The 24051-nt window shown below is 37.2% G+C and overlaps 1 protein-coding gene across 3 annotated transcripts in view; it reads left to right on the plus strand.

Annotated features, from left to right (window-relative positions):
* The window catches only part of DROSHA (drosha ribonuclease III), a 71283-nt gene that overhangs the window by 7742 nt on the left and 39490 nt on the right, over positions 1-24051 (plus strand). For all 3 annotated transcript variants that reach the window (XM_058027776.1, XM_058027784.1, XM_058027795.1), the window contains exons 4-14: positions 22-253; positions 812-953; positions 3518-3672; positions 7059-7139; positions 8827-8913; positions 9022-9108; positions 11970-12041; positions 13570-13651; positions 14843-14917; positions 18229-18398; positions 22970-23094. In XM_058027776.1, the coding sequence (XP_057883759.1) occupies positions 22-253; positions 812-953; positions 3518-3672; positions 7059-7139; positions 8827-8913; positions 9022-9108; positions 11970-12041; positions 13570-13651; positions 14843-14917; positions 18229-18398; positions 22970-23094 (1308 nt within the window). The remainder of the gene's footprint in view (positions 1-21; positions 254-811; positions 954-3517; positions 3673-7058; positions 7140-8826; positions 8914-9021; positions 9109-11969; positions 12042-13569; positions 13652-14842; positions 14918-18228; positions 18399-22969; positions 23095-24051) is intronic.

A 24051-nucleotide genomic window follows, 5' to 3' on the forward strand; every position in this document is an offset into this window, starting at 1 on the left:
TGTTTGCTTTCTCCCACTAAGCCGGTCGCCAAGCAGAGAGAGAAAGAGAACCCGGTGGGAGGAGGACAGAGAAAGGTGGTCTGAGAACCAGAGCTCCAGTAAAGAGAAAAATTACACTGCTGTCAAAGACAAAGAATCAGAAGAGAATGCATCTGAAAAAAATGAAGAGGAAGATGAGGAATTGCTCAAGCCAGTCTGGGTTCGCTGTACCCATTCTGAAAGCTATTATTCCAATGACCCTATGGATCAAGTGGTATGTCAGCAGGAACTCTAAAATGACTGCAGACAGTCCTTTATAATATGAACCCCTCAGCAGGAACATAATTTTGTGTCATTTAATTCTTCTCTCTTCCCAATCATCTCAGTCTTTTTGTCCTGTTAGGGCTTCATTTGTTGCTGTTCTCTGTTTTTTATCAGTTCCTTCTGTCTGTTAGCATTCAGATAAGTGGTACATGGAAGAGGCATACCTTTTTTCTTGCCTTCAGGAGGGAGAGATCTATTTTTTCCCTGTTATACACTGTGTTTAACCTGTAAGCAAAAATGCCTCAAGCACCATATATTCCTGCAAATTTGGAGAAGTGCTAGAAGAGAAGTATACCAGCAAATGAAATAATTTCTCTGCTAGTTCACCTGGTGAAGAAATGTAATAATATGCTAAAGCTTTATTAGGTATTCCCGTGTTTCACTGAAAGATCTGTCTTTCCCACCTTTTAGTTTTTTTTTCTTGAAATGCTGATAGATGTTGACTTCTTGTGCTATTTTAATACTGTCTTTTTTTTTGTTCTGTTGTTCTAATTTTTTTCATTTACAGGGGGACTCTACTGTGGTAGGAACAAGCAAGCTCCGGGATCTGTATGAAAAGTTTGACGAGGAGTTAGGAAAGCGACAGGCAAAGGCCAAAGCAGCCAGGCCACCATGGGAGCCACCAAAAACCAAGCTGGATGAAGATTTAGGTAGGCTGAAATGATGACAAAGCTCTGAAATTGACTAATCTGTAGTTAACCTGTTTTGGCAGCTGTGTGTATTTAATAACGCTGGTAAGTAATTTTAAATCTCTCCTTTGTACTTCATGTCCATGGGAGTTTTACTGTAGCTTTTGATGGAAGTGGGGCTAGATTCTTTACCCAGAAAGCCTAGGGGGAAATAAGGAGTACTGAGCACTACCAAATGCTAGTTTCTTCCATGGCATGAAACACCGTGAGCATGATCAGATAGTCCAGAGAATGGCACATGAGAGGCTTTAAGGAGCTCCTGGTTTTATATTTCTAAAGAGCGAGCGAGAATAGTGGTGATAGACTCTGTGCTGTAAAAGCAAAAATCTGAGTTTTTCTTCAGTATTGTATTTTTGTTGTGCAACTCTGCTTAGTGTGGTCAGACATCTGCAGAAGTATCACTTTTCATAACATACTTTATCTGCATTATCTTGTTCCACCTATATGGATCTTCTGACAGTGAAATACAGTGAAGATCCTGTATGGATCTTCTGACAGTGAAAATCCAGCAGCATCAAGTACTGGGGAAGTACTGGTTGAATTAGCAGGGCAGAGGTTTTTATAGCAATTTGTCTCCTCAGAAATCAGCAAAAGCCTTTTTTCTTGGTTTGTTTTGTGAAAATTGTTGTTCTTTTCATACTTCCAGCATTTCAGTGTTTCATAGTGTGTTTTTTAGTTAGTTGCTTTAGTTCAAGAAATTTGTAGGCATATCATGATAATTTAGATACTCTGTTGGGTTTGTTTTTTAGATATCGCTTCATGTTGGCCAGGTGAGCTGCTTCAAACTCTCAGGTCTCATCTTAGTAACTCATTAAAAAGTTGCATAACAAAAATTCCAAAGCTGAAATACAGGCATAATTACATGGTTACATGCTGATGGTATAAAAAGATGCAGTGAAGAGGACAGAAAAAAACTAAATACAGATGAAATAAAATGTGGACTTACTTTTGTAAAGGAGTTCTTCACATTGTTTTGAAGAGTGAATTTGCATATATTTAAACTCCTTCAAGAATCTCTAGCAAAGTTAGCTGTGGGGTTTTTTAGGAGGTGTTTTTTTATGTGTGGATGAATCAAGGATATGGCTGCTACACTCAACATACCTGTGTAAATCCCTTATTCCTTAGATCTCTGAGGAAGAAAGCCTGCTGCTCCAGGCTAATATGTGATAGCGCCAAGGGCAACTTCTGCATTTTCTTTTTCCTCTCTTTCTGGAGAACCCTAAGGCTCTATGTCTTCGCTGTTCCCCTGGGCTGAGTTGGTGTCGATGCCAGCTTCTCCTACAGCCATTTCGTGTCTAGTAGTTTGTCTTATTTTGTACTTCAGTAAAGGCTGTCTCTGTTCTGGCTTGTGTTAGCAGCAATCATGTGTTGCAGTGGGATTGCAGTGCCCTTCAAGAAGGCTTTTAGATCGTGAAAGGCTGATGATGGGACAAATTCTTTCCTATGAGGACAGTGAGGCAGTGGAACAGGTTGCCCAGAGAAGTTATGGGTATCCTGTCCCTAGCAATGTTCAAAGCCAGGCTGGATGGGGCACTGAGCAGCCTTGTCTAGTGGGAGGTATCCCTCTCCATGGCAAAGGGATTGGAATTGAACAGTCTTTAAGGCTCCTCCCAACCCAAACCATACTATGATTGTATAATTTCCATACATTACATTGAAAAGTTCTGTGTTAGTCTTTTGTAACTCCACTTTACTCTCACAGGTTCCATGCATATTTTGCACCTGAAAATGGACATCAGTATTAATCAGATGTATATCAGAAACTTTTGAAATTTAAGTTATTTGTACAAATATGCATGCACACTTCATGAGGAACCTGTTTCATCTGGGCATCGATGGCCTATGTAGACCACGTGTTCAAAGGATGTATTTTATGCCAAATTATGAACTGTAAAAATACATCTTGAAAACAAAAAAGGGACGCATTTTCCTAGTGATGGTCTCTCATTTTCTCTCTCTCCTTTTTCTTTCAACTAAGGAGAGTCTAATGTTCAGTAAAAATGTGTACTTTGAAACCAGAGTTTCACAGTATTTGAATAGTAATATATTTGCTCTTATGTCAAAACTTAAAAAATGGAAGAAACTTTGCATTTTATTCCAAGAATAAAATAAGCTTTACTTGCATACTGGTAAATGTCTTTGCTATGAAGGCATTTATTTAAATTGTATCTGAGGATATCTGTGGAAATGAGTGACTACAATTACATCCATAAGAAGGAGATTCATTCCACAGTACCACAGGAGATTGGAGATATTGAGTTCAAGGTTTTTGTGTGGAGGGTTTTTTTTTTGTTTGTTTTTGGTTTTTTTTGTTTGTTTGTTTTGTTGTTTTTTTTGTTTTGTTTTGTTTTGGTTTTTTTTTGGTTTTTTTTTGTTTTGTTTTTTTGTTTTTTTTTGTTTTTTTTGTTTTTTTTTTTTTTAATGTTAACTCCAGACTTTAATTCATGATAGAGAATACATTGCTATGGAGAAGAGGGCATGTGGAAGTGTTTTTCAGCCATCTTTCTTTCTTCTGTGTGAATCAGAGAGCTCCAGTGAGTCAGAGTGTGACTCCGAAGATGACAGCAGCTGCTCCAGCAGTTCAGATTCGGATGTTATTGACGTCATTGCAGAAATTAAGCGTAAAAAAGCACACCCTGATCGTCTCCATGAGGAATTGTGGTACAATGATCCAGGACAGGTAGGGTGTGAGGGAAAAGTACTGGGTGTCCAAAGGTCATTCTCCCAATACATTGAAAATTTTGTTGTGTGCAGACTGACTTGCAGACTGACAAACATGCAGAGTGCATTTCAAAATGCTTTCTTTACCCCTGTTTTCCCTTTTCTCTCTCATCTTCAAAGCACTTCACGTTTGATTTCAACAGTGTGGTTCCAGCTAATTAATCCTGGGGATTATTCAGTTGGAATTATGTCTGACAGCATTAATAAAAGCTGAATGCTAACAATGTGCTAATGCTGTCCTTTTAGCCTTGAGATAAAGGTACACATCGGAGAAAAGGCAGTGTGTTTACATCCTTTACAAATTTTTCACTTTAAGCTCTTGGCTCATAATGATAAATAATGTTTTAAATATGCAGTTAATGCTTCTAATTTCTTGTCTAATGGTTCTTTTGTAATTGCATGGAGATTGTAGTTCTCATTAAATGTAATTGCTGAGCTCATGAAGTGCTGTTTTGAATGTACACATTGCATAGAAGACTAGTTTTTGTTTGCAAATCCACTATCTTCATCTTTCTTACTTAAGTATTTTACAATCTATTCTCTCATTTCATGTGGCACCTCAGGAAATTTATTTTTCTGTCACTTTGTGGGATGTATGAGTTTAGCATGCAACAAATCATAATGTGAAGAGATACTGGAATGCATATTGCCACTGTGGTAATTCAAAAGTCTGTTGAATATTCTATTACAGATTCATATTTATACTTCTAGTTAAAAAAATGATTGAGCATAGCTAGCTGTTTTTATTTGTATGGAAAACAAAATTAGCAAACTGTTCAGATATTTAACAGAAAAAATTACGTAGCTCTTGGGCACACTTCAAAGTAATATTCTGTGAAGAATATTAACAGAAAAAAAAGTGAAATGGCTGTAGAAGGAATAGATCCAGGAATGTTTGGTATATGAATTTCCTGCTGAAAAACATACTTTACCAAAAGCTTTCTTGAGACTGACTCTTGATCTTTCTTGAAAAGGCTAAAATCAATCATGGTGAGCCTGTCAGTGCTGTACTATTTGTGTGTAGATTTTATTTGAAAACATTTAGTGAAGTTTTCATAGGTATTTGTCTGCTTTCTGTCAATAAATAAAACAGGAATGATTGCCATGCACTCTGACATGTACAGGTACCCCATCTGACATGGAACTAGATTTCTGGGATGGATCTTCCCAACACTTCAATCTGAGAAGCTTGTTTGTTAACTTGGATAATCTCCAGCAGTGCTGAGAGTTTCCAGAAAATAAATTGTTAAATTCAATGCCAACACAGTGGCTTTTGCCTTACAAATGTGATCTGCTTGTTTGTGTTGCTCTGTTGATCAGAGAAGGCATTGCCTATGTGAATTTGAGATCTCTCAACATCATTTTACCATCAATTCATGATGACTCTCTGCAATCTCTGCATTTTTTTTTTCTATGAGCAGTGTTGTTGGGGACAAGATAGATATGTATCTGATTGCTTCTCAAGTCTTAGGCTTTACAGGTGCTTCACATCTCTCTCAGTTTTGGCCTGTGCATTTGAAATCACAGAGGCTGTATTCGTGCGGGGCAGTTCTAAGAATTAAGGATGACGATTTTCAGAAACACGTGATGATTATTTAAATAGCCTCAGTGGGTGCTTAGTTTTGGAGCACTGATGAGCAATTAGCTGTTAACTGCTTTTTTAATTCTCTTCTGTTGTGTTGCTGTACAAGCCAGTGAGAAAGTATGCCTCTGCCTATGAGCATGACTCTATTTCTTTGAACCTGTTCCTTCCTTGAGGGTCTCAGAGTATGAGAAAAACTGTGTGAACAGCAACTTGTCACGTCACTCCATTGTTAAGATTGTGTGACAGTTTCCAAAGGAGTAGAGAAGTCTCCTGCTTCTTATACTCCTTTGAAAATATGCATTGTGCCAGTCTGAAGAAACTGAGGTTAACATCAAACTTAAAGGTTGCATCCCTATCCCAGCTGCCTAAAGCTGACAATGACAGTGGTTTTGTGATTCTTCCTTCCTGTGGTATCTTCATGTTATATCTGACATGTGATGATGCCATTTAGCCCCACTGTGGATGTTTATGTTTTCAGACTACTTTTAATAGCATGGAAAGTTCTGCTGGTTTTTCTATTACATTGCAAGTTTATTGTTTGTATTGTTTGTTTGGTTCTTTTTTTTTCTCTAAGGCTAAAAGAAGTTTTTGTGACGGTGTTCACAGGGTTTTTGAGATGAGGGAAGAGACGAGAATTTGACTCCGGATTTCAGAAGGCTTGATTTATTATTTTATTATATATATTACATTAAAACTATACTAAAAGAATAGAAGAAAAGGTTTCATCTCAGAAGGCTAGCTAAGCTAAGAATAGAAAGGAATGAATAACAAAGGTCTGTGGCTTGGACAGAAAGAGAGCCAGCTCTGCCGTGATTGGCCATTAATTCCAATCATCCACATGAGACCAATCACGGATCCACCTGCTGCATTCCACAGCAGCAGATAATCATTGTTTACATTTTGTTTCTGAGGCCTCTCGGCTTCTCAGAAGGAAAAAATCCTAAGGAAGGTTTAACAAAGTTTAACTTCTTGGATTCAGGCTTTGATTAAAAACTGAGGTTGGGAACTTAATTTGCTTTTCTGGTTTGTTTCTGGGCTTATGTTGGATTTCTGCAATGAGCATAATGTTAGAGCAGAAAGCTTAAGGCTGTTGCAGTAGTTGATAGTCTGCATTGATCTTTGTCATAAAAGTGAAAAGAAAGACACCAGCTTTATGATGTATTGCACTGGCCCTTTTTGGTATAGGCACTTGATGCACCCATACAGAATACTCAAGTGGTTTTTTTTCCTCTTTTATCTTTTTTACTGATCTATTCACAGGATGGATTTGAAGTGTTCTCATCAGTTCTTTAAAGCACCAAGTAAAATATTTGAATGGCCTGCATTTTAGAGGATTGCCGTGTTCCATGGCAGAGGGCTCAGTCGAGGATTGGTTTTTCCATCAGAGAACTCAGTGGAACTGTTTGAATAGGGAGAATTCAGCATGTAAATATTGACACATGCATGTTTAGGACCTGAATTTTGTTTTAGGCAGTCAGCATGCTGTTTGTGGATATAAGCAATGGAAAAGAGGTATATTATAGCAGGGTGGTAGAATTCTGCTGAGAATGTTTTTCCATCCTGTGCTTCTGAAACAGTGATGGAGTTCTGATGCTGCTGTGTATTATACCTCAGTGTTTTTGGTTTTATTGGCTTAAGAACATCCACTTAATCTAAGCATGACAGGCTTTTAGAAGCATCAGCGCTCAGGGCATTAAAACCAACATACTTTTCCAAAACCACTTTTCAATAAAACCAGAATCCTATTTTGTTTTTGACAGATGAATGATGGACCTTTGTGCAAATGCAGTGCTAAAGCCCGGCGAACAGGAATAAGACATGGCATTTATCCTGGTGAAGAGGTATTAGTAATTCTAAGGATTGCAATTATGAATACAAACTTGCAGCTGTATGCTCCTGCTTGGGTTGATTTGAGGGGGTTTTCCCATGATTTATGGGCTGAATGAAAAAAACCTCTTATGCAGCTTCAAATCACTTAGTTGCATAACCTCATATTTATAATATAATACTGGTAATGAAATCCACCTGGAAATATAGAAAACTTTTGCCTGTGTTTGTTTAGTTTTAGGATTGTTTGGGGTTTTTTTTAAGTTTCTGAAACATGATTGTGTTAATAGAAAAGAATTGTGATCAAAGATCTGCTATCTTCAAATGGATGAATGTGTTGTGAAGGGCCCACTTTGTGAAGTGATTGCTTTAAAAGAAAAGTAAATAGTAATTCTGCTGCTGAAAGAAGCAGGAGGCTTGTCAGGAGGCATTCTTGCCTTAGCATGTAGGCTTTACTGCTTATCTTCGTAGTTTTTCTTGAAAAATTTTATTTTTCAGTTGGCCTTCTTACGTATATTTACTGATATTTACTGAAACAATTGTTTACTTGTTTGCAGTTAAGGAGTTATGAACGTTTCTGTGAATTATTTGAATTCAGAAAATTCACTTTGATCTGAAGCTTACTATAAATTTCTCCAGTTCAGGATCTATTCCTCCACCTGTTGTATCTAGGGTTCTTGCAGGAAAGGAACAAAATTTAGGAGGCGAAAACTACTATATATAAAACTTGCTGCATGAAGGCAGCTGCTCCCTGGAACAATGCCATCTGAGAATCCCAGGTTTTACAAAATCTTTTTGGATATACTGCTTTTCACAGTGTCCAGTAGGTGGAACTGCCTACTTTTGAACTAGCTTGTTTGCAGCTGCCTTGTTGAAGCTGTGAGAAGCTTGTTTTGGGGCTGAAGAACCACCTTCCTTACTGCCAGAGCAGCGTAGTGGTGTAGCTGTCTTGCAATCACCACAGGCCAGCTTTTGTCTTGCACTTCAAAAGAGTACCCTGCTCACTGCAGTGGTTTTATTCTTTTTCCCAGTGTATTCCAAGCAGGCTGGTGGCAGCCTCTGAACCGGTTGCAAGCTGTATGTAGGGCATATGAAAAAGTGATTTTGTCTGACGGTTGAGGGGTTTAGGTCTTTACACAGGACTGCTTCAGAACAAGCTGGAAGGAAACATGAAATCACAAGTGTCTGGCTGCCTTTGGATCTCAATGTCAAGCATTACAACCTGGGAGATAAGAGTGGCATTACCAGAGCCACCTCTGTGATGGTAGACTAATCCCATCTCTTCAGGCCCCCAAGCAGATGAGCTGATACCTGTCTGTCTTGATGATGTACTTTGAGATCTTCTCATGTGATGTCCAGGCTCCTCTTTGTGAACTTTTAAAATGTGTTTCCTGAAAAAGATTTATATAGGAGGGGAAATCAGTCTGGAACAGCTAACTGTTCTGTGTAAGAGAGATGGAGAGTTAAATGAAAAAAATAAAAGCCCCTTTTTTGCTTTTGAATAGCTTTAAAAATATTTCTTAATGTGAAAATGGAGATAAGGCCACACATTCCTCCTTCCCAGAATGCTTAATTATGACTACCTGCTTTTATTTAATTTTTCCTAATGCATATTTCATGGTTATTAGAAATGCTTTATTCTCCTTTTAATCTAAATTTGCCTTGACTCTACACATAATTCTACTTATCTCTTTCTTTAAGCCCATTAAACCATGTCGTCCCATGACCAACAATGCTGGGAGACTGTACCACTACCGAATTACTGTGTCACCTCCCACAAATTTCTTAGTAAGTACTTTATAAATAATTCAAACTAGGACCTTTGATTTTGTTTTCTGTGACAAAAGTCATACTGCTTCTTGCTTACTCCCCGGTGGTTTTGTTTGCTTTTTTAAGACAGACAGACCTACTGTTATTGAGTATGATGACCATGAATATATCTTTGAAGGGTTCTCCATGTTTGCACATGCCCCCCTGACAAACGTAAGTATGGCCATTGCTACATACTTCAAGGTTCATACAGGGGATTTCTTTAGAAGGTGCTCATTCTCTCCCAAAGCAAAACATCTCTCTAACAACAATACATGCATGCTACAAACATCTTACCAGCACTGGGCACGGGGGAAAGATATTTGTGCTAATGAATCTCAGGTTTTGTCTTGACTGATTGTGTTAGGCAGCGTCTTTGAACTGTGACTGAAACTGTGATGTGCATCGAAGAAATGTTTTTTGTGTTTCACAGTTTGGAAATGAACTAAACCATGGAAGAACTTTCCAAGACTGCTAATTGGATTTAAATTGGCTGAGTGGGTTTATTAAGTAGGCAAAGTTTAAAAAAATAGCAATAGCCTCAGAAAAAGGTTTTCCTTTTAAGTGACAAATGAAATTTTTCAGACATCCACTCTAAAGGGTTTTCTCTCTTAAAACTTACTGAGATGTATCCAATACTTTCTAACAGCTGTTCAGCTTCTTCGGGATCTAGCAAGTTACAATTTTTTGTAAAAGTTGTAGATATGTACAGGTTTTTAATTTTGTCTTTTGAAAGCACATGTAACAAGAAAATTGGTACCCAACTGCCTTGCTTTCAATATAAGCTGAGTTAGCCAAACATGAATGGAAAATATGCAGATTCTTAATTTCAGTACACTTGAAGATTTTTTTGTTATCTTGGTAATTTCAAGGTTTCCTCAAAAAGTTCAGTATGTGTTAGTTTCTATGGTTTTTATACCTATTACTAGCTACCTCACCAGTGCCACAACTCAGTGTAAGAATGGGTACGAACACAGGATGGGACAGTTTGCTTACCCAATGGATATGATAACTCTTCACTTCTGGTGGTCAGGGGAAGGCAGTCTTGTTGAGAAGTCAATGAGAGAGTGGAGTTCAGCCTCTGGCATGGCAATGGGAAGCACTGCTACCCACTAGCATTAACTCAGCCTCGGGATTCAAGGCAAATTTATCTCAAGGCTTCGTGTTTTCACTTTGCAAATGAGCAAAAAGGAGCAGTTTTGTTTTACTCACATTAAATAATAAAGAGATCCCCTTATCTTTAAAATTTTTGTGTCTACTGTGTGACAGGAAGGCAGAGAGTTATGGAAATCTTCAATATAGAGGCAACAAGGAAAACTCTTCTTTGATATGAGTAGTTGGTGAAGCTGTTAAGCTTACTGTAAAATGCATGTTTACATGCACTTCCAGATAGGGGAAGTGATCAGCTACAAATGATTCTTTTTGACAGAGTTGAATACAAAGCCACACTGTGGTGCCAATTCCTGTTAATAACAGATATAAAGCCCTTTGGAAGGAATCCCTCGATGTCATGAGATGATTTTGGCACACAACATAAAACCTGCTCTTTGAGGGACACTTCAGAACATATTTGGTAAAATGGAGCAAGAGGTAGTAAAAATAGAGATCTGAACACTGACATCAATATCTGTAGTATGTAATCTTAAGTTTGCATAATTAGGGTTATTACTGAATTTCTACTGTTGTTACTGAGTAATAATTGAGCAGCTCAGGTATTAGGAAAATGGTTAGTACAGTCGTAGAAAAAATTTTTTTTATATTTAAATACCAAACCAGTTTTACAGTACCAACCATGTGCTCCTTTAATGTGTATTTGCTTGTGCACATGGAACTCCAGTTCTAGGGGATCTTAGTTGTGGTCACTTCTCTAAAGTATTCAGCTTCTAGTTTAAATTATGTGTTAGGAACTAAGTAAACAATCTGTGCTTTTTTTAAAGCCTCACTGATTTAAGTGTGGCAGGTTTTCATCTGCTCAGATTCTAAATGGTATATTTAGCTTCCAAGGTTTTAGGAGGGTTTTGTATTCACATTTAATACTGTATCAAATTGTAAGAAATACAATTTTGTTTGGTGCAGCTTTGTAATTTCTCAGTCTGTCAATAGATTTTTTAGATATCAATATATTTTTGTAGACAAAATAGTCTAATGTTTGACAGTGGGCTGTAAGAAGATGCAAGCAGAATATTGCACTTCAGCTATGTACATTGATTTTATTGCAACCCCAGCACTGTTCAGATATTTATTTGTGTGCTTATAAAAGTAAAATAACCTTGGGTTGCTTCACTTTCGCAGATCATGGAATTGTTCTAACATTCTTTCATACCTTTGAGGCCAGTGAGTAGTAAAATTTGGTAAGAGCTGTAGATGTGTAAGGGAAAATTAAGCATTTTTGTAGTCTTTTAGGAATTTAGCTTTTTTCCTCAGAAAATCCCATTAAAAAAATGAAACACCTTCAGCAAATTATGGACTGTAAAAAGGTGAAAAAAGGAATTAAATGTTTGTCTTGCTAGCTAGTCAGAAGAAGTTGAGAATATTTATGGCATGAATTTAGTATAAAACTGCAATTTATTCCTAAGCTATAACGTTTGACTTAAAACTGCATTTTAAGACAGTACAGCTGACACAATTGGCAGTGTACTAAAAAAACCTTGCTTTCAGAACACTCTATCAATTTGACATGCTGTGTCACAAACAAATTCACTTGCAAATATCCAGTTGAGAGAAGATAGAGGTTTACTGAGGTTTACAGGTGTACTTTTCCTCCCAAAGAAAATTTCATCTCCAGCAGATGGCATTATTTAACTTTCCTTCACCATCCCTCCTGTCAGCACAGTGTTTTATTATTGAGGTGAAGGCTGGAGCTGGTGCTCCCTTTACATGTGCTTGTGTTCTTGTCTTTGCATGATCCCCCAGAGCAGCTGTTTTAGTAAGGGCCCTTTTCAGCTGACAGTAGTACCTTTGCATACAAAATTGTGTTAACAATATATTTGATACTGTATAGTTTTCAATGCTGAAAATTTTCTCTTTTCTTCCAGATTCCTCTATGCAAAGTAATCAGGTTTAACATTGACTATACAATTCATTTCATTGAGGAGATGATGCCTGAGGTAAGATGGAAAATTAGTCTAAAAGTCAGACTAGGTTATGAGTTGTTGGTAATGTCCCACCTTGTGAGATCTGAAGAGACTGGCTCTGTTCTGAACAAGTGGCTGAAACAGAACTTGAATTTATAGGCACTAACATAAATCCATCTACCTGGGCTATCATATATTAAAATCAAACAATAAGAAGTGCTTATATCATAGGTTCCTTTCATTTTAAGTTATATGCAAAATCTGTAAATTGAAGTAGGCATTACCCTTCTCTTACATCTGACAAAAATAAGGCCTGTGGAGGTACTCCTTTGCCATGACTGCATGAGACAATGGCAGAGCTGAAACTTAATCAGAAGTTTGAAGCTCTGAAGATTGCTTATCAGTACTTAATATAAGCTGTTGCCAAAACAAATTTCCTGTGGATACAAACAAAGCACATTGAGTTTATAATCTGTTTGTGGTGGGTTTTTTATTACTAATTAATGCCTGGTGGAGCCAGTTTGAGAAGTAGATTGCTGCAGTGGAACAGTGTGTACAGAGGCACCCCTGCATATTTACTACAAAGATTGGATCAGTATTTAATTTAGTCATATATATTTACATTTTTCTTTCTAGTTATCCCCTTTTCTGTTGCTCAATGGCATCTAAATTTGTGCAACAGCCCTGAAATGCCTCAGAAAGAACAATGTGATCAAAGAATTAATTTCTTGTTAGTGGATGTATTATGTTGTCTGCAGATCTTGTTGAACTGAAACAACAAAAGGCCACCAAGCAAAATAGGGAAGTCACCATTTGGGAGGACTTCTGGGTAAATGGCTGCAGCATTATTTGCAGACTGTCTTTACTAATGATTTTTGAAAGAGAATATGATGTGGAGTTTGAAATTTACAGCCAATATCATACATGCACAATTTCTATCAATCTGGCCTGATTCTGTTTGTTCAGGAAAGTTTATATGTTCATTCGCTGAAGGAGCCACTTCTTCACTTGATGAAACTAATCTGGTTTTGGGGTTTTTCCCCATTTCAGCTTTTTTCTTTTTCTTCTGTTGGCTGTTTAGGTCATAATCCTCAGTTTGTGTTGTACTCATACTTGCTATGGAAGTGATCATGATACCACAGATCGTGATTTATAAATATTTATTATGAGCATGTGGGAAAAAGTGAACTATGAAAAAGAATATTTCTCAGAAATGTTTCTTCTGCTTAGCTTGCTCAGGTGGAAGGTGTTTTAGTGCTTGGCATATTATTGCAGATTTATAATTTTTGCCTATACTGTTGATTTGGACATTGAGTGAAAAGGGTTCAATACCATTCTTTCTTGACAATGCTTTCTTGAAGAGACCACTGTGCTACATTAGAGTAGATGATCACAAATATATCAGTACTCAGCAATATTCCAGAGCCCAGTAACTAGTGGTTGGCAGATATGAAGACACTGGGTTTTTTTTATTGTGTTTTATTTAACTATATATGAATGGCATTATTTGTATTACAGTATTATATATTTATAGTTTTATTCTATTTTTTTGTTTTCCCAGAATTTTTGTGTGAGAGGCCTTGAACTCTTCTCTTCATATCTATTCAAAGATATTTTGGAATTGTATGACTGGAATCTTAAAGGTAGTGTTCTCTTTGAGAGAGTCCTCAAAATAGCAATGTAACTGTTGTTTTCCTTGAGAAGGACAAACTTCATCCATTCTTCAAGAAGATTAAATTAGAGTTCAGTAGTGTGAGCTGTTGCAATGAAAATGCACAAACTTGGCACTGTAGTCTCATAAATAAACTGAATTTCTGCCTTGATCAAGAACTTTTATATTTAATCAAACAGTGAATATTACTGCGTGTTTAATATTACAGAGTATCATGTGAATGGTATTTTGAAAGTCAACGTGTCAGGTGGGGTATTCTCTTATTTTACAAGCTAACAACAAGTTACTCATACAGTATTTTTCTGCAGTCAACTCAGAAAGCAGTGTCATACAGACAGCTGTGGAGAGTTAAGGTTATCATTACAGCTGAATGTTTGTGTCTTTTGACAAGATGAAAATGCTTCTTTTGGTGAAGACTGCAACAAAGGAGAATGGTCTAAAAGAGAAATGAGAGTATTAAAGAATTGCATTTCAGTATCTGTAGGGTGTCTTGACTTTGTCTGTGGAGTTGCCCTCTGCACTTTATGTAGTTAAGCAGAGGAGAACACAGGTTTAATAGATTTTGTGCAGCCTTTGGTTTGATACTAAATATATATACTAAATATATTCTAATATCAGTATTGTCTCTCTTTTCTGATTGTTCTTTCTTTTTTTAACACCAGGTACTTACAGGTTTAGTTTTTATTTTCTTTCAAAGCTTTATATAATGAATAGGAAAGTAAAAAAACCCAAAATCTCACAAAACAGTACTCTGGAAATTTCCATGTTCTCTTTGTTATGGTGAACAAAAACCACCCCACTAATTGGGAGAAGATAAACATGTGCTTGTACCTGTAAGGCTTAAGTGTAATAACTAATTGATTATATAGCCAATCTTTTTCTATTACTCTTTTATTTAAAAGTAATGGGTTTTTTTGTTAGGTTCTTATTATTTTTAAATTATTTCCATTTCTTTTAAATTGTCATTCTGGAAGCTTTCACTACAAGTTGTTTCTCTGGATTTTTTTTGGTTTTTTTTTTTTGTTACTTTTTGGATTGAAACTTAAGCCCTATCAAATGTAATCACCATTCATTGATTTTTTTCTGCAGCAAACTTGCCTCTCTTCTCCTTTTGCAAATATATTGCTGGTCATAAATTTTCTGTATATTTTTCATATTTAAGGTCCTTCACTTGAAAATGATTCTGTTTCCTGTCCCAGATACCACTTCATGCCGCGGTTTGTGAGATTTCTCCCAGGTAATGTTTCTATTATATAGCTTTATACAAATTAGAGTTAAAAATCTTATAAAAAAACCAAAAAACAAAACAGAAAACAGCCCTATCCCCCAGAAGAAAAACTTCCACAAATAAACCTTTCTTGCAAGTCAAATATTTCAGTCAGTGCAGAGGTCTGGTGCTTCTACCTGAAGTCTTTAAAGCTTGCTGGCAATGTAGATGGTTTACTCAGACCTGGGATTCAGATGGGCAGGCTAAGTCTTGCATCCAGCTTTTGTGTGTGTAGTCATTTTAGGCAGTGCTGGGTCTCCCTGGCATGCTCTGTGATGGAGCTGTGACATTTGAGGAGTGCTGTTACCTAATCTTGCACGTTTCATGTGGCCCCAGCTCATCAGGGTACCATGTGGTCCGATCACAGTTCTTGATGTGCAAGGGTCAGCATCACTGGCACTGCCAAGTATGTTTTTCTGATAGTTTCTTTATCCTAATGCAAGCTTAGACCTTGTAGCAAATAGTGAAAGACAAAAGCCATCATTCCTGTGCAGTTCAACCCTGGCCTGGCAGCAGAGGACAAGATTCCATGTGGAGCATTGTGCTCATTTTGAGCGGACAGCTTACGTAGGCATTTAATGCGTCCTAAGACACCAGGACAGGCTTTCAGTTGATGTAAATGTCATGGCTCCATTGAAAATGTCCTGCTGAGATCCTGCCAGTGATTGCTCCAGGAGGATTGTGTGGACAGAAGGATGTGTTTCAGCTGTGGGGTTTAGGGTGCAGATGAAATAAGGAACAACCTTCATCAAGAGGGCTGTGACCTGGAGGTACTTTCTGGTCTGGGCTTTGAGATTTTATTGGGATATTAATTATAGCTGGTGCAAAATGAGTTTTGGCTTGTTACTGTGGAGAGTACTGATGGCTAGATGACTATTTCTAATTGTTGTTCCTTCCTGGATACACAGTACTCAATCAGAAGCAGAGCTCTGAGGCTTGCTAGCAAACATTGATTTGGTTTTGCTGAAGCAATTTACAAAATAAGCCATCAAGCCACATGTGGCTGATTAACTTGACCTCATCACAAAATGAGAACAAGTTTGTCCTGCCTAGTTTGTGTAGCTTGAGGGTGCTTTCCTGTTCAGGGTTTTAATATTCTGATTTTTTTTTTTTAATTTTAGATTAGAAGTTAGCTCTTTCTGTGCTGTTGGGTTGTTTACTGATAGGGAGGGATAAGTCTCTGTAATATGTATTCCTGTGTATGTGTGCTGCTTCTTCTTTAAGGTCCCCAGGTTTCTAACTCTTTTTAAAAAATGTCTTTTTTCTGATATTCCTGGATATGTAGTTGCCTTTTAGCATCTTTTTGACAGTTTTTTTTTAATCAAGCTTTCATTTTGTATTGATTATTTTTTGAAGTATCCTTGAAGATTTTTAATTTTCAGAGAGTGGAAATCTATTTCCTTCAGGTGTGTTTGCAGAACACTTCTTAAGTCTAATCAAAGAAGATGTTGGTGCATCAGATCTCCACACATCCATCAGCTCTCCCTTTAAAGATAGGAATGAATTGCTGATTTCCCATCCCTTCTAATTTTTCTTTCTTACTTTCCTAACATTGTCTAAAAATAATGAGGTTTGGGATGTCAGGTTTTCTGTGTGGATTTTCTTAGACACAGGCCTCGGAGTAGCTCTGACCTAGTCATATCCGGTTTACTGAGATTCACAGCATGCAGAACAGTTGCTGTATTGTATTCATTTTCATAGGTTTTTATGATGATAAATATATCCAGAGAAAAAAAGCCTAGGAAAAACACATTTGAGGTCCCAAGTACTTCATATTCGTATTTAGAAAGAGTCTCTGACTTACACTTAGCACAGCCATCTGTAGCAACGTGTACATAATCTTCCATGGGTAAGGATACACTTATATTTTAGTGATTGGTGGGTGGGAGCTACCTCTTTGTTGACAAAGAACAGTCTTGTAAGTGGAGTCCCCCTTTAATTTGAAGGAAAACTTTGCACATTTGAAAATCTGTCCCTGTAGCTATTTAGAAGTATTTTCTATTTTCAGTGAGATTAGGGGTGTATTTTCCCCACTTAAGATTCTGTCTTGGAGTTTGGGTGAGTTAGCTGTTCTGAGAGGCCAAGTTACACCATTGCCTGTCATCATTTCTGTGCAGTAGTGCTGTACTCCCAGCAGAAGTAAGAGAAGGGCTTGGTTCCTCACATGCCTTGTAGAGGACATCATCTTACACAGTGCTGCTGTTGTGCAGCAGCTCTGCAAGGCTTCTCCATCATGCCTGGGATCACACTCCTTGTGCTGTGGTGTCATCCCCCATATTGCTCTAAGGTTTTACTCCTGGTTTGTCACCATTTCTCTTTGTGGGTGTAGTGATAGAGAGAATATTCTCAGTGACTGGACTTGATTGTGTCTGCTCCTTGAGGGACGAAAATCAGCATTTGTGTTCTGTGGGGCTGAAATGCAAAGATTCTTCCCTACCTGCAAATTAGCCTGTTATTAAGGGAGGGAATTAGAGAGATGTATGTCAAAATTAAAGCATTGTGGGAACATGCAGTGACTTCTCACTGACATGAGCAGACTTAGTGGATTTGAATAGTCAGTGGTCTGAGTGATCACTGAGTGGTGGTTTGTCAGAACCATCGCTCACCTTCCCTGTTTGCATATTCACATCTATACCTGGCTACCTGAAGCCAGGCAGATTATGGTGTCTTCTTTTATTACAAGCAGCCTTTGCTGTGCATTTTTCCTGGGAACTCAGAGGTGTTAAGTAATTTTCACATGCCCTTGATTCATTTAGTGACAGAAGACAGCATGAGGCTCTTTAGTCTTCATTACTGCAGTTATGGTATGTAAGCACTACAGATGAGTTTAAAGTGCAGGGATAGCTTACTACATCCATCCAGAAGTATCCTGTAAAAATTTGAGTGTACTTAAAAAAAGCTGCCTAATGCCTAAAGGCTTTTTAACTGCTGTTGTGAAAAGAATGATAAAATTGTGAAAAGGAAGGTTTAACTGGACGGCATATCTGATTGTTCTGCTTACTCATTTTAAAGTTTATTCAGGCAAGTTAGGAACTTCAAGTTTACAGTACTATGGAACTGTTACTCTTGCCACCATTCCTGTTACTGCTTTAATTTAGCAATTATGTTTATGTGTGACCAGTATTGATCAGTAAAACATTTGCCTTCATATTTGTCAAATCATCTAAGCATTTTGCATTTTAATTTGTTCATACAAATTCTTTGTGTTCTGCATATTTTCTCTTATGCTCATGCTTTAGGAATGAATCTCTAATATGTATTTTTTTATTTATGGTTTTAAGATGGAGGAAAAGAAGTACTCTCAATGCATCAGATTCTTCTCTACTTGTTACGATGCAGTAAAGCTCTGGTGCCTGAAGAGGAGATTGCCAACATGCTTCAGTGGGAAGAACTGGAATGGCAGAAATATGCAGAAGAATGCAAAGGGATGATCGTTACCAGCCCTGGCATGGTAGAACAAATAAACAATTTTTTGGTTTTTTGAACAATCCAGTGACATGTACATGTCTTCTTTCAGAGAGTTTGTTACAGGATAAAATAGAGCAGGAAAAGGTGACCAGTGGCAGTTGCAGATTGCAGTAAGAACAATTTATTGAGTGGTTCCAACCCTGAATTGTCCCCTCAGCTGCTGCACTAAAGGGTGTATTTTCAGATGGCACTGTTTCAATGTGCATGTTAAAAGGAAGAGCTATATTTTATGTGTGTAAAACTTTCCTGTTTTCTCAGACAGTCTTGATGTGCATGATCTCATTCTCTTTTCCCAGACACAGCACCAGAGAAATAGTAACTATTTGCTATTTACTTTCCTCTTCCTCTTTTGACCCCCTATTGGCAGCTCTGTTTAATGTGTGCTGTCCAAACACTGGCTTGAATATGGAAAAGGTATTTTCTGCCCATGTAGTTTTTTCCACGTTGTTCCTGTGCTGCTCTCTCTCACACTGAGGAATTTTGTGTACATTAATTAATGCATGTAATCATTTTCAGTACCTAGTTTGAAACCCCTGTGGCCTTATTATTTTTGGGACAATTGGTATTTTAAAGCACTTGTTTTCTGAACACAGCTCCTTTCAACTCCGGTGTGTATGTGAATTCAGCCCATTATTCTTTTAAGAAATGTGGGTCACAAGAATAGATGAATGTCCACTAAAACCTGCAGCATTGTATTTGTATAGTTTGCAAAAGAGTATCTTAGAGGCATATTTTGGACCTAATATTTGAGACCAACATGCAGCTTTGTCAGTAGTAATACCTTTCTTTTTCTAACTTCATTTTCCTCCTTTGCTCATAGCACAAATTCTTAGTTTCTGAAGAAAAAGTGTAACTTGGTACCATGCCTAAGAAGGAATCTAGTTTTTCAACTGAAAAACCCGTCCCCAAACTGCAGTCAGGGTGACATGCTAAATACATTTTTCCAGTTCACATTTTTAAGTATGGCAGCATAACATTACTAAACTACTTAATAAGCTAATAATAACTTGGCTCAGATTATTTTCCCCCTGATTTCATTCTGAGTGAAGTAAAACTTCTGACACAACAAGAAAATTACACTGTTTCTGGAAACATGAAGTGCAAAAATACACGTGAACCCTCACTATGGAAAATTCTAGCTCAGCTGCTTAAAATGGTTGCTAAACCAGAATCCCATAATAGAAATTGTTAGAAAACCTGAACAGCCTTAACCTGCCTATGGTTTCTGTGACACAAGGTACAAGCCTGTCCACAGTTGTCAGTGTCTGAATGCTATGCAGTGACATAACTTCAGTTATTTTGCTGAAGATATGCTGATTTCAGCTAGCTGAAAACTCCCTTTTTTGTTTAGCATGGAGGAACGCGTATGTGTTCCTTGCTTGTGTCACAGAACTCCAAGTGTCTGTATGTACAAAGCAGTGTGATTAGTGAGCCATAGCATTAATTCTGAGATCTTGTGTGATTTCTTACTGGCAAACCTTGCATTCTACAAGGCAGTGTCTTTAGAGACATGTGGACATCAAAATATGTAAGCATAAAAGAAATCTGTAGCGCTTTGAAATGTCATGTTATTATGGCATCATTAGAACGTGTCTTTTCTCTCAAGATTGCAATGACATTCTTCTTAGTTTGTGGATTTTTTCCTGTACATTGCAGCATACTGGACTGATTATGAATGTAAGTGAAAAACAGAGTATGAAACTATTACCTATGCATTTTACAGCATTAGAAGATAAAGCAGTTCGGTTGGAGAGACAATATGAAACTGTTTTAGAAAATGACAGCTCTTCAATTCAATTATATCCACTTGAAACAACAAAGTCAAAACACAGAATCTTGTTTTGTTGCACAGCATCTTTTCAGAAATCATAATTCCTCTTATGATCAAATCTAGATTTTATGTGTTTATTTTTTTTTCAGTGTGAGGTGTATATATGGAGAAGCGAAAAAACTTATAATAGGATATGAATCCCACTTTAACAACTAACAGTATTTCAGCATTATTTAAAATTCTTTTGCTTATTCGTGGTGTTTCATTAGTTCAGTGTAACTTTGTGTTGGAATAGATTTAGAAGTTCACAAATTTTAGTCATCTTTCATACTTCATTCTTCCTAAAATATTGATGGTTTTCTCGCTACTACGTAGATATATGTATATATTAATATACTTCTGTACTGCATCTGCATGCTATTTCATGTTTTGTTCTAATGTCAGCAGAGCCTTGATTGATGAGATTTGGAGTAGGAAACAAAAATAACAGGCCTCTGTTCTGTTAGAATTTCTTTGGTTTTGATGTGACTTTAAAGGCAAGGTTGTGATTATTGGATAGTCTATCAAAGCACTTTTAAGAGAGCACAGGGAGAAAGCTCTGGAAGAATAACATCTAATTTGCTTGCATCCTGTCTGCTGGTGTGCAATTTATACTCGATGTTTCTGTATGTTGCTGTTTGTTCATTTAACCTTCAGAAAGCGCACAGGAGAGGAGGCTGGTGTTCATGATGAAATAAAAAAGCATAACCCAGCTACACCCCTCTCATAGCTGTCAGTGAGGGAGCAGTTGTGATTAGGTCTTGGAGAAGTTCTTTTGTCTGGTTGCTGTCAGCTCTCTGTGAACAGCTGTGTAACTGATTGACAACTGCAAGGAACTGTCATGGAAATGAAGAGGAATCTGGTTTTGAGTAGTCCTGAGGTCACACATTTAACACAGACCCTGCTACATGCATAGTGAAAGATGTCCTTTTTGCTCTTATGAGTAGTTCATTGCCTCTGTTGAAGTATCTAAATGGTGTCTGTATTTTTTTAATTGTATTGATTATAATTGATATGTTGAGTACAATTATTGTTTAATATTCTGTTAGTTGTATTTTGATGACCTGGTTCTCAGAGGAGTGGTGTATCGAGGCTGCTTTTTTAAGGGGTACAGAGATGGGAGAATTTTCTTAATTTAATATTAAGAGTAGGTAGAACCAACAAACAACTTAGGAGGAGACAAAAACTTCTCAAGCTGGTTTTATGCAATCTCAAAAAAAAACCGAAAAACAACCCCCTAAAAATAAAATTAACCTAGTCCTTAAAAAGCAGGACTTTTAAGCTCTTGTTTAGAGGACAACATTCTGTCTGGTACAAATCTTACCCATTATTTTCTTTGGGGCTTTTTTTGTTCTAATCCTTTTTTATAAGAAGTGCTGTGGGGAAGACCTTTTTTCATCTTTTTTTTTTTTTTTTTTTTTTTTTTTGTGAAACCATCATCTTTAACTAACTAATTTAAGTAAGTTAACTATTAACTAACATAAATGTATTTTTTTATTTTTTCCTTTGGTTTTTTTTTTTGGCCGGGGAGATGTAACTTTATGTTCAGTCATCTTGTCTGAAGGGAAGCTGATAAGCATTTTCCCTTGGAAAATATTTCTTTATCTGAAAGCCAAGCATTTAAGTAAGTTTGTTTTTTTTTAGAATAGGTTGAACTGTGGCCATATATAGAATTGACTTTGCTTTTCCCTGCAGAAGATTATTCCTGTGAACAGTTCTGCCAAGGTGGTTTGGAGGGTAAAAGCTTTGTTCTTGACACAGTTTTTATTGTTTTGTGAAGAGAATGGTGAGAGCTGTTTCTGTAACACCGAAACTCATCTTTGAGTGCATCTTTACAGTGCTAAATGAGAAGTTCTGAGATGCAGGTAACTAGAAGTAATGCCCTTTCTCTGAAACCTAAGACAAGCAAAATATATTGGCCCCATCCAGCTGATTGCAAAGGGGGAGAAAGCAGGCACATTACAAAGCAGCTTGACAGGTAATGGAGAAGTTGTTTACTTGGAGACAAACTGTGCACCTTCAGCTGAGTTTTTAAATATGCTGGGTAAGTGATCAAAAGCTCTGTGAGCAGCATGTCTGCCACAGTGACGAGTAATTACTTAGTCTCTGCGTTCAGAGAGCTGAAGCAGAAGTTGCCTTCTTTTGCACTGTCCTTTTTAACAATGAAAAGAACTTCTGTTTTGAACTGTTAAAAGGGCAAAAGTCTCCTCATTATACAAGACTATATTCCTCCTTGTACACATCAGCCTAGGAGCCTTTTCTGAGATAGTGTGACAGATTTTTTTTTGATGCTGTTTAGTCAGTGTGATTGAATGGATCTAATAATGCCTTTATTTGCTTTGGGAAATCATGAACTAAAATTAGAGAGGTAAACTGATCTTAGCAAACTGCTCAGGCATGTGGGTTTTTGGACACCAGAATGCTAATCCTAATTTTTATTTCTGGTGTGATGCTTGACCAGAGAAAGTTGTTTCAAGTTTTTGGAAATAGTAAATTTCTGAACGTTTAAATTAAAAGGCGTTTTTTGTTTTTTTTTTTTTTCTTTGAGTGTTAGATCAATTAACTTTGTTTCAGTTATTGTTGCTGCCAAATGTTTATGATAGTATTAATGATTAGTTTAATGTGCATCTTACCAAGTTTGGAATGTTGTGGCTTCATGTTTCCTGGATAGTGTGGGCTTGAGGCAGTAAATCTTCCATGGAGCTGCTGTCAATTTAGTTGTATTTTGGTTTTTTTTCTCCTAGAAGCCCAGCTCAGTTCGTATTGATCAACTAGACCGCGAACAATTCAATCCTGATGTAATTACTTTCCCTATTATTGTGCACTTTGGGATACGACCTGCTCAACTCAGTTATGCTGGAGATCCTCAGTAAGATGCTTTTCCTTCTTTCTTTTCTTCAGGAACTCATTACTGTTGTCATTTGTGCCTTAAATAGGGCTTGGTTATGTGCTTAGTTGAGTCCAGTATAAAGCTTAGCACTTATGGTATCGGACACAAGCTCCTGCAAATTAGAAAATACGAGGAGTAACTTTTTCTCTGGAATAGTTCAGGATCTGCTGAAGTAAATGTGCATCCATGTGTGATATGAAACTTCTTAACCTGACAACAGCTCTTCTGGGTCCAGCAATAGGTCCGTGTTATTTCTCTGAGAGGCCAGTGGCAGGTTTTCAGAGACAGAGTAGCATAAGAGGAAGGCAGAGAAAGACAAGTAGTTACCCAAGCTTCCTAATGTCTGTAGCATATAGATTTATGAACTAGAGGATGTATTTAGGTAATTTTGTTAAACAGCCCTGAATGGATGTTTTAAAATTTCTCAAATCACTGTTTGAGTCTTATGCTACTGACAGGGAGAAGATTTCAGATAATCACTTCACCAGTACTGCTGTGCATGCTATGCAAAAGTAATGATTTTTATTTCAGAGCTGCTGCTTGATTGTTTAATTAGATGCTCTTTAGGTCTCACATCTAATAAGGAATAATATAGCCATTTTCTATTTGATTACTTCATGATGTTTGTTTCTTGCATACTGCTATATCCTACTTAATCATCTCTTTCTGTGCTTTGAAGGATCATGTCTACATAGTGTTTCCTAGCTTGGAAGCTCTTTTCTGTGCTTTTTATATCCTGTTAGAGTTTGGGAGGAATGTAGAGAAGGAGTGGAGAGGGAATCAGTACTTCAGGCAGACCAAGAAATATTGTTTCACTGTGGATTGAAGAAAGGACGCAAAAGTGATTAATGGATTTTCTTCCCAGTTCTTTTCTTAACCTCTGACCATTTCAGGGAATATTTCCAGTGACTGAGGCATCTGCTTTCTGCATGATGA

This window comes from Melospiza georgiana, chromosome 1, assembly GCF_028018845.1.
Source record: "Melospiza georgiana isolate bMelGeo1 chromosome 1, bMelGeo1.pri, whole genome shotgun sequence".
Taxonomy (NCBI): Eukaryota; Metazoa; Chordata; class Aves; order Passeriformes; family Passerellidae; genus Melospiza; species Melospiza georgiana.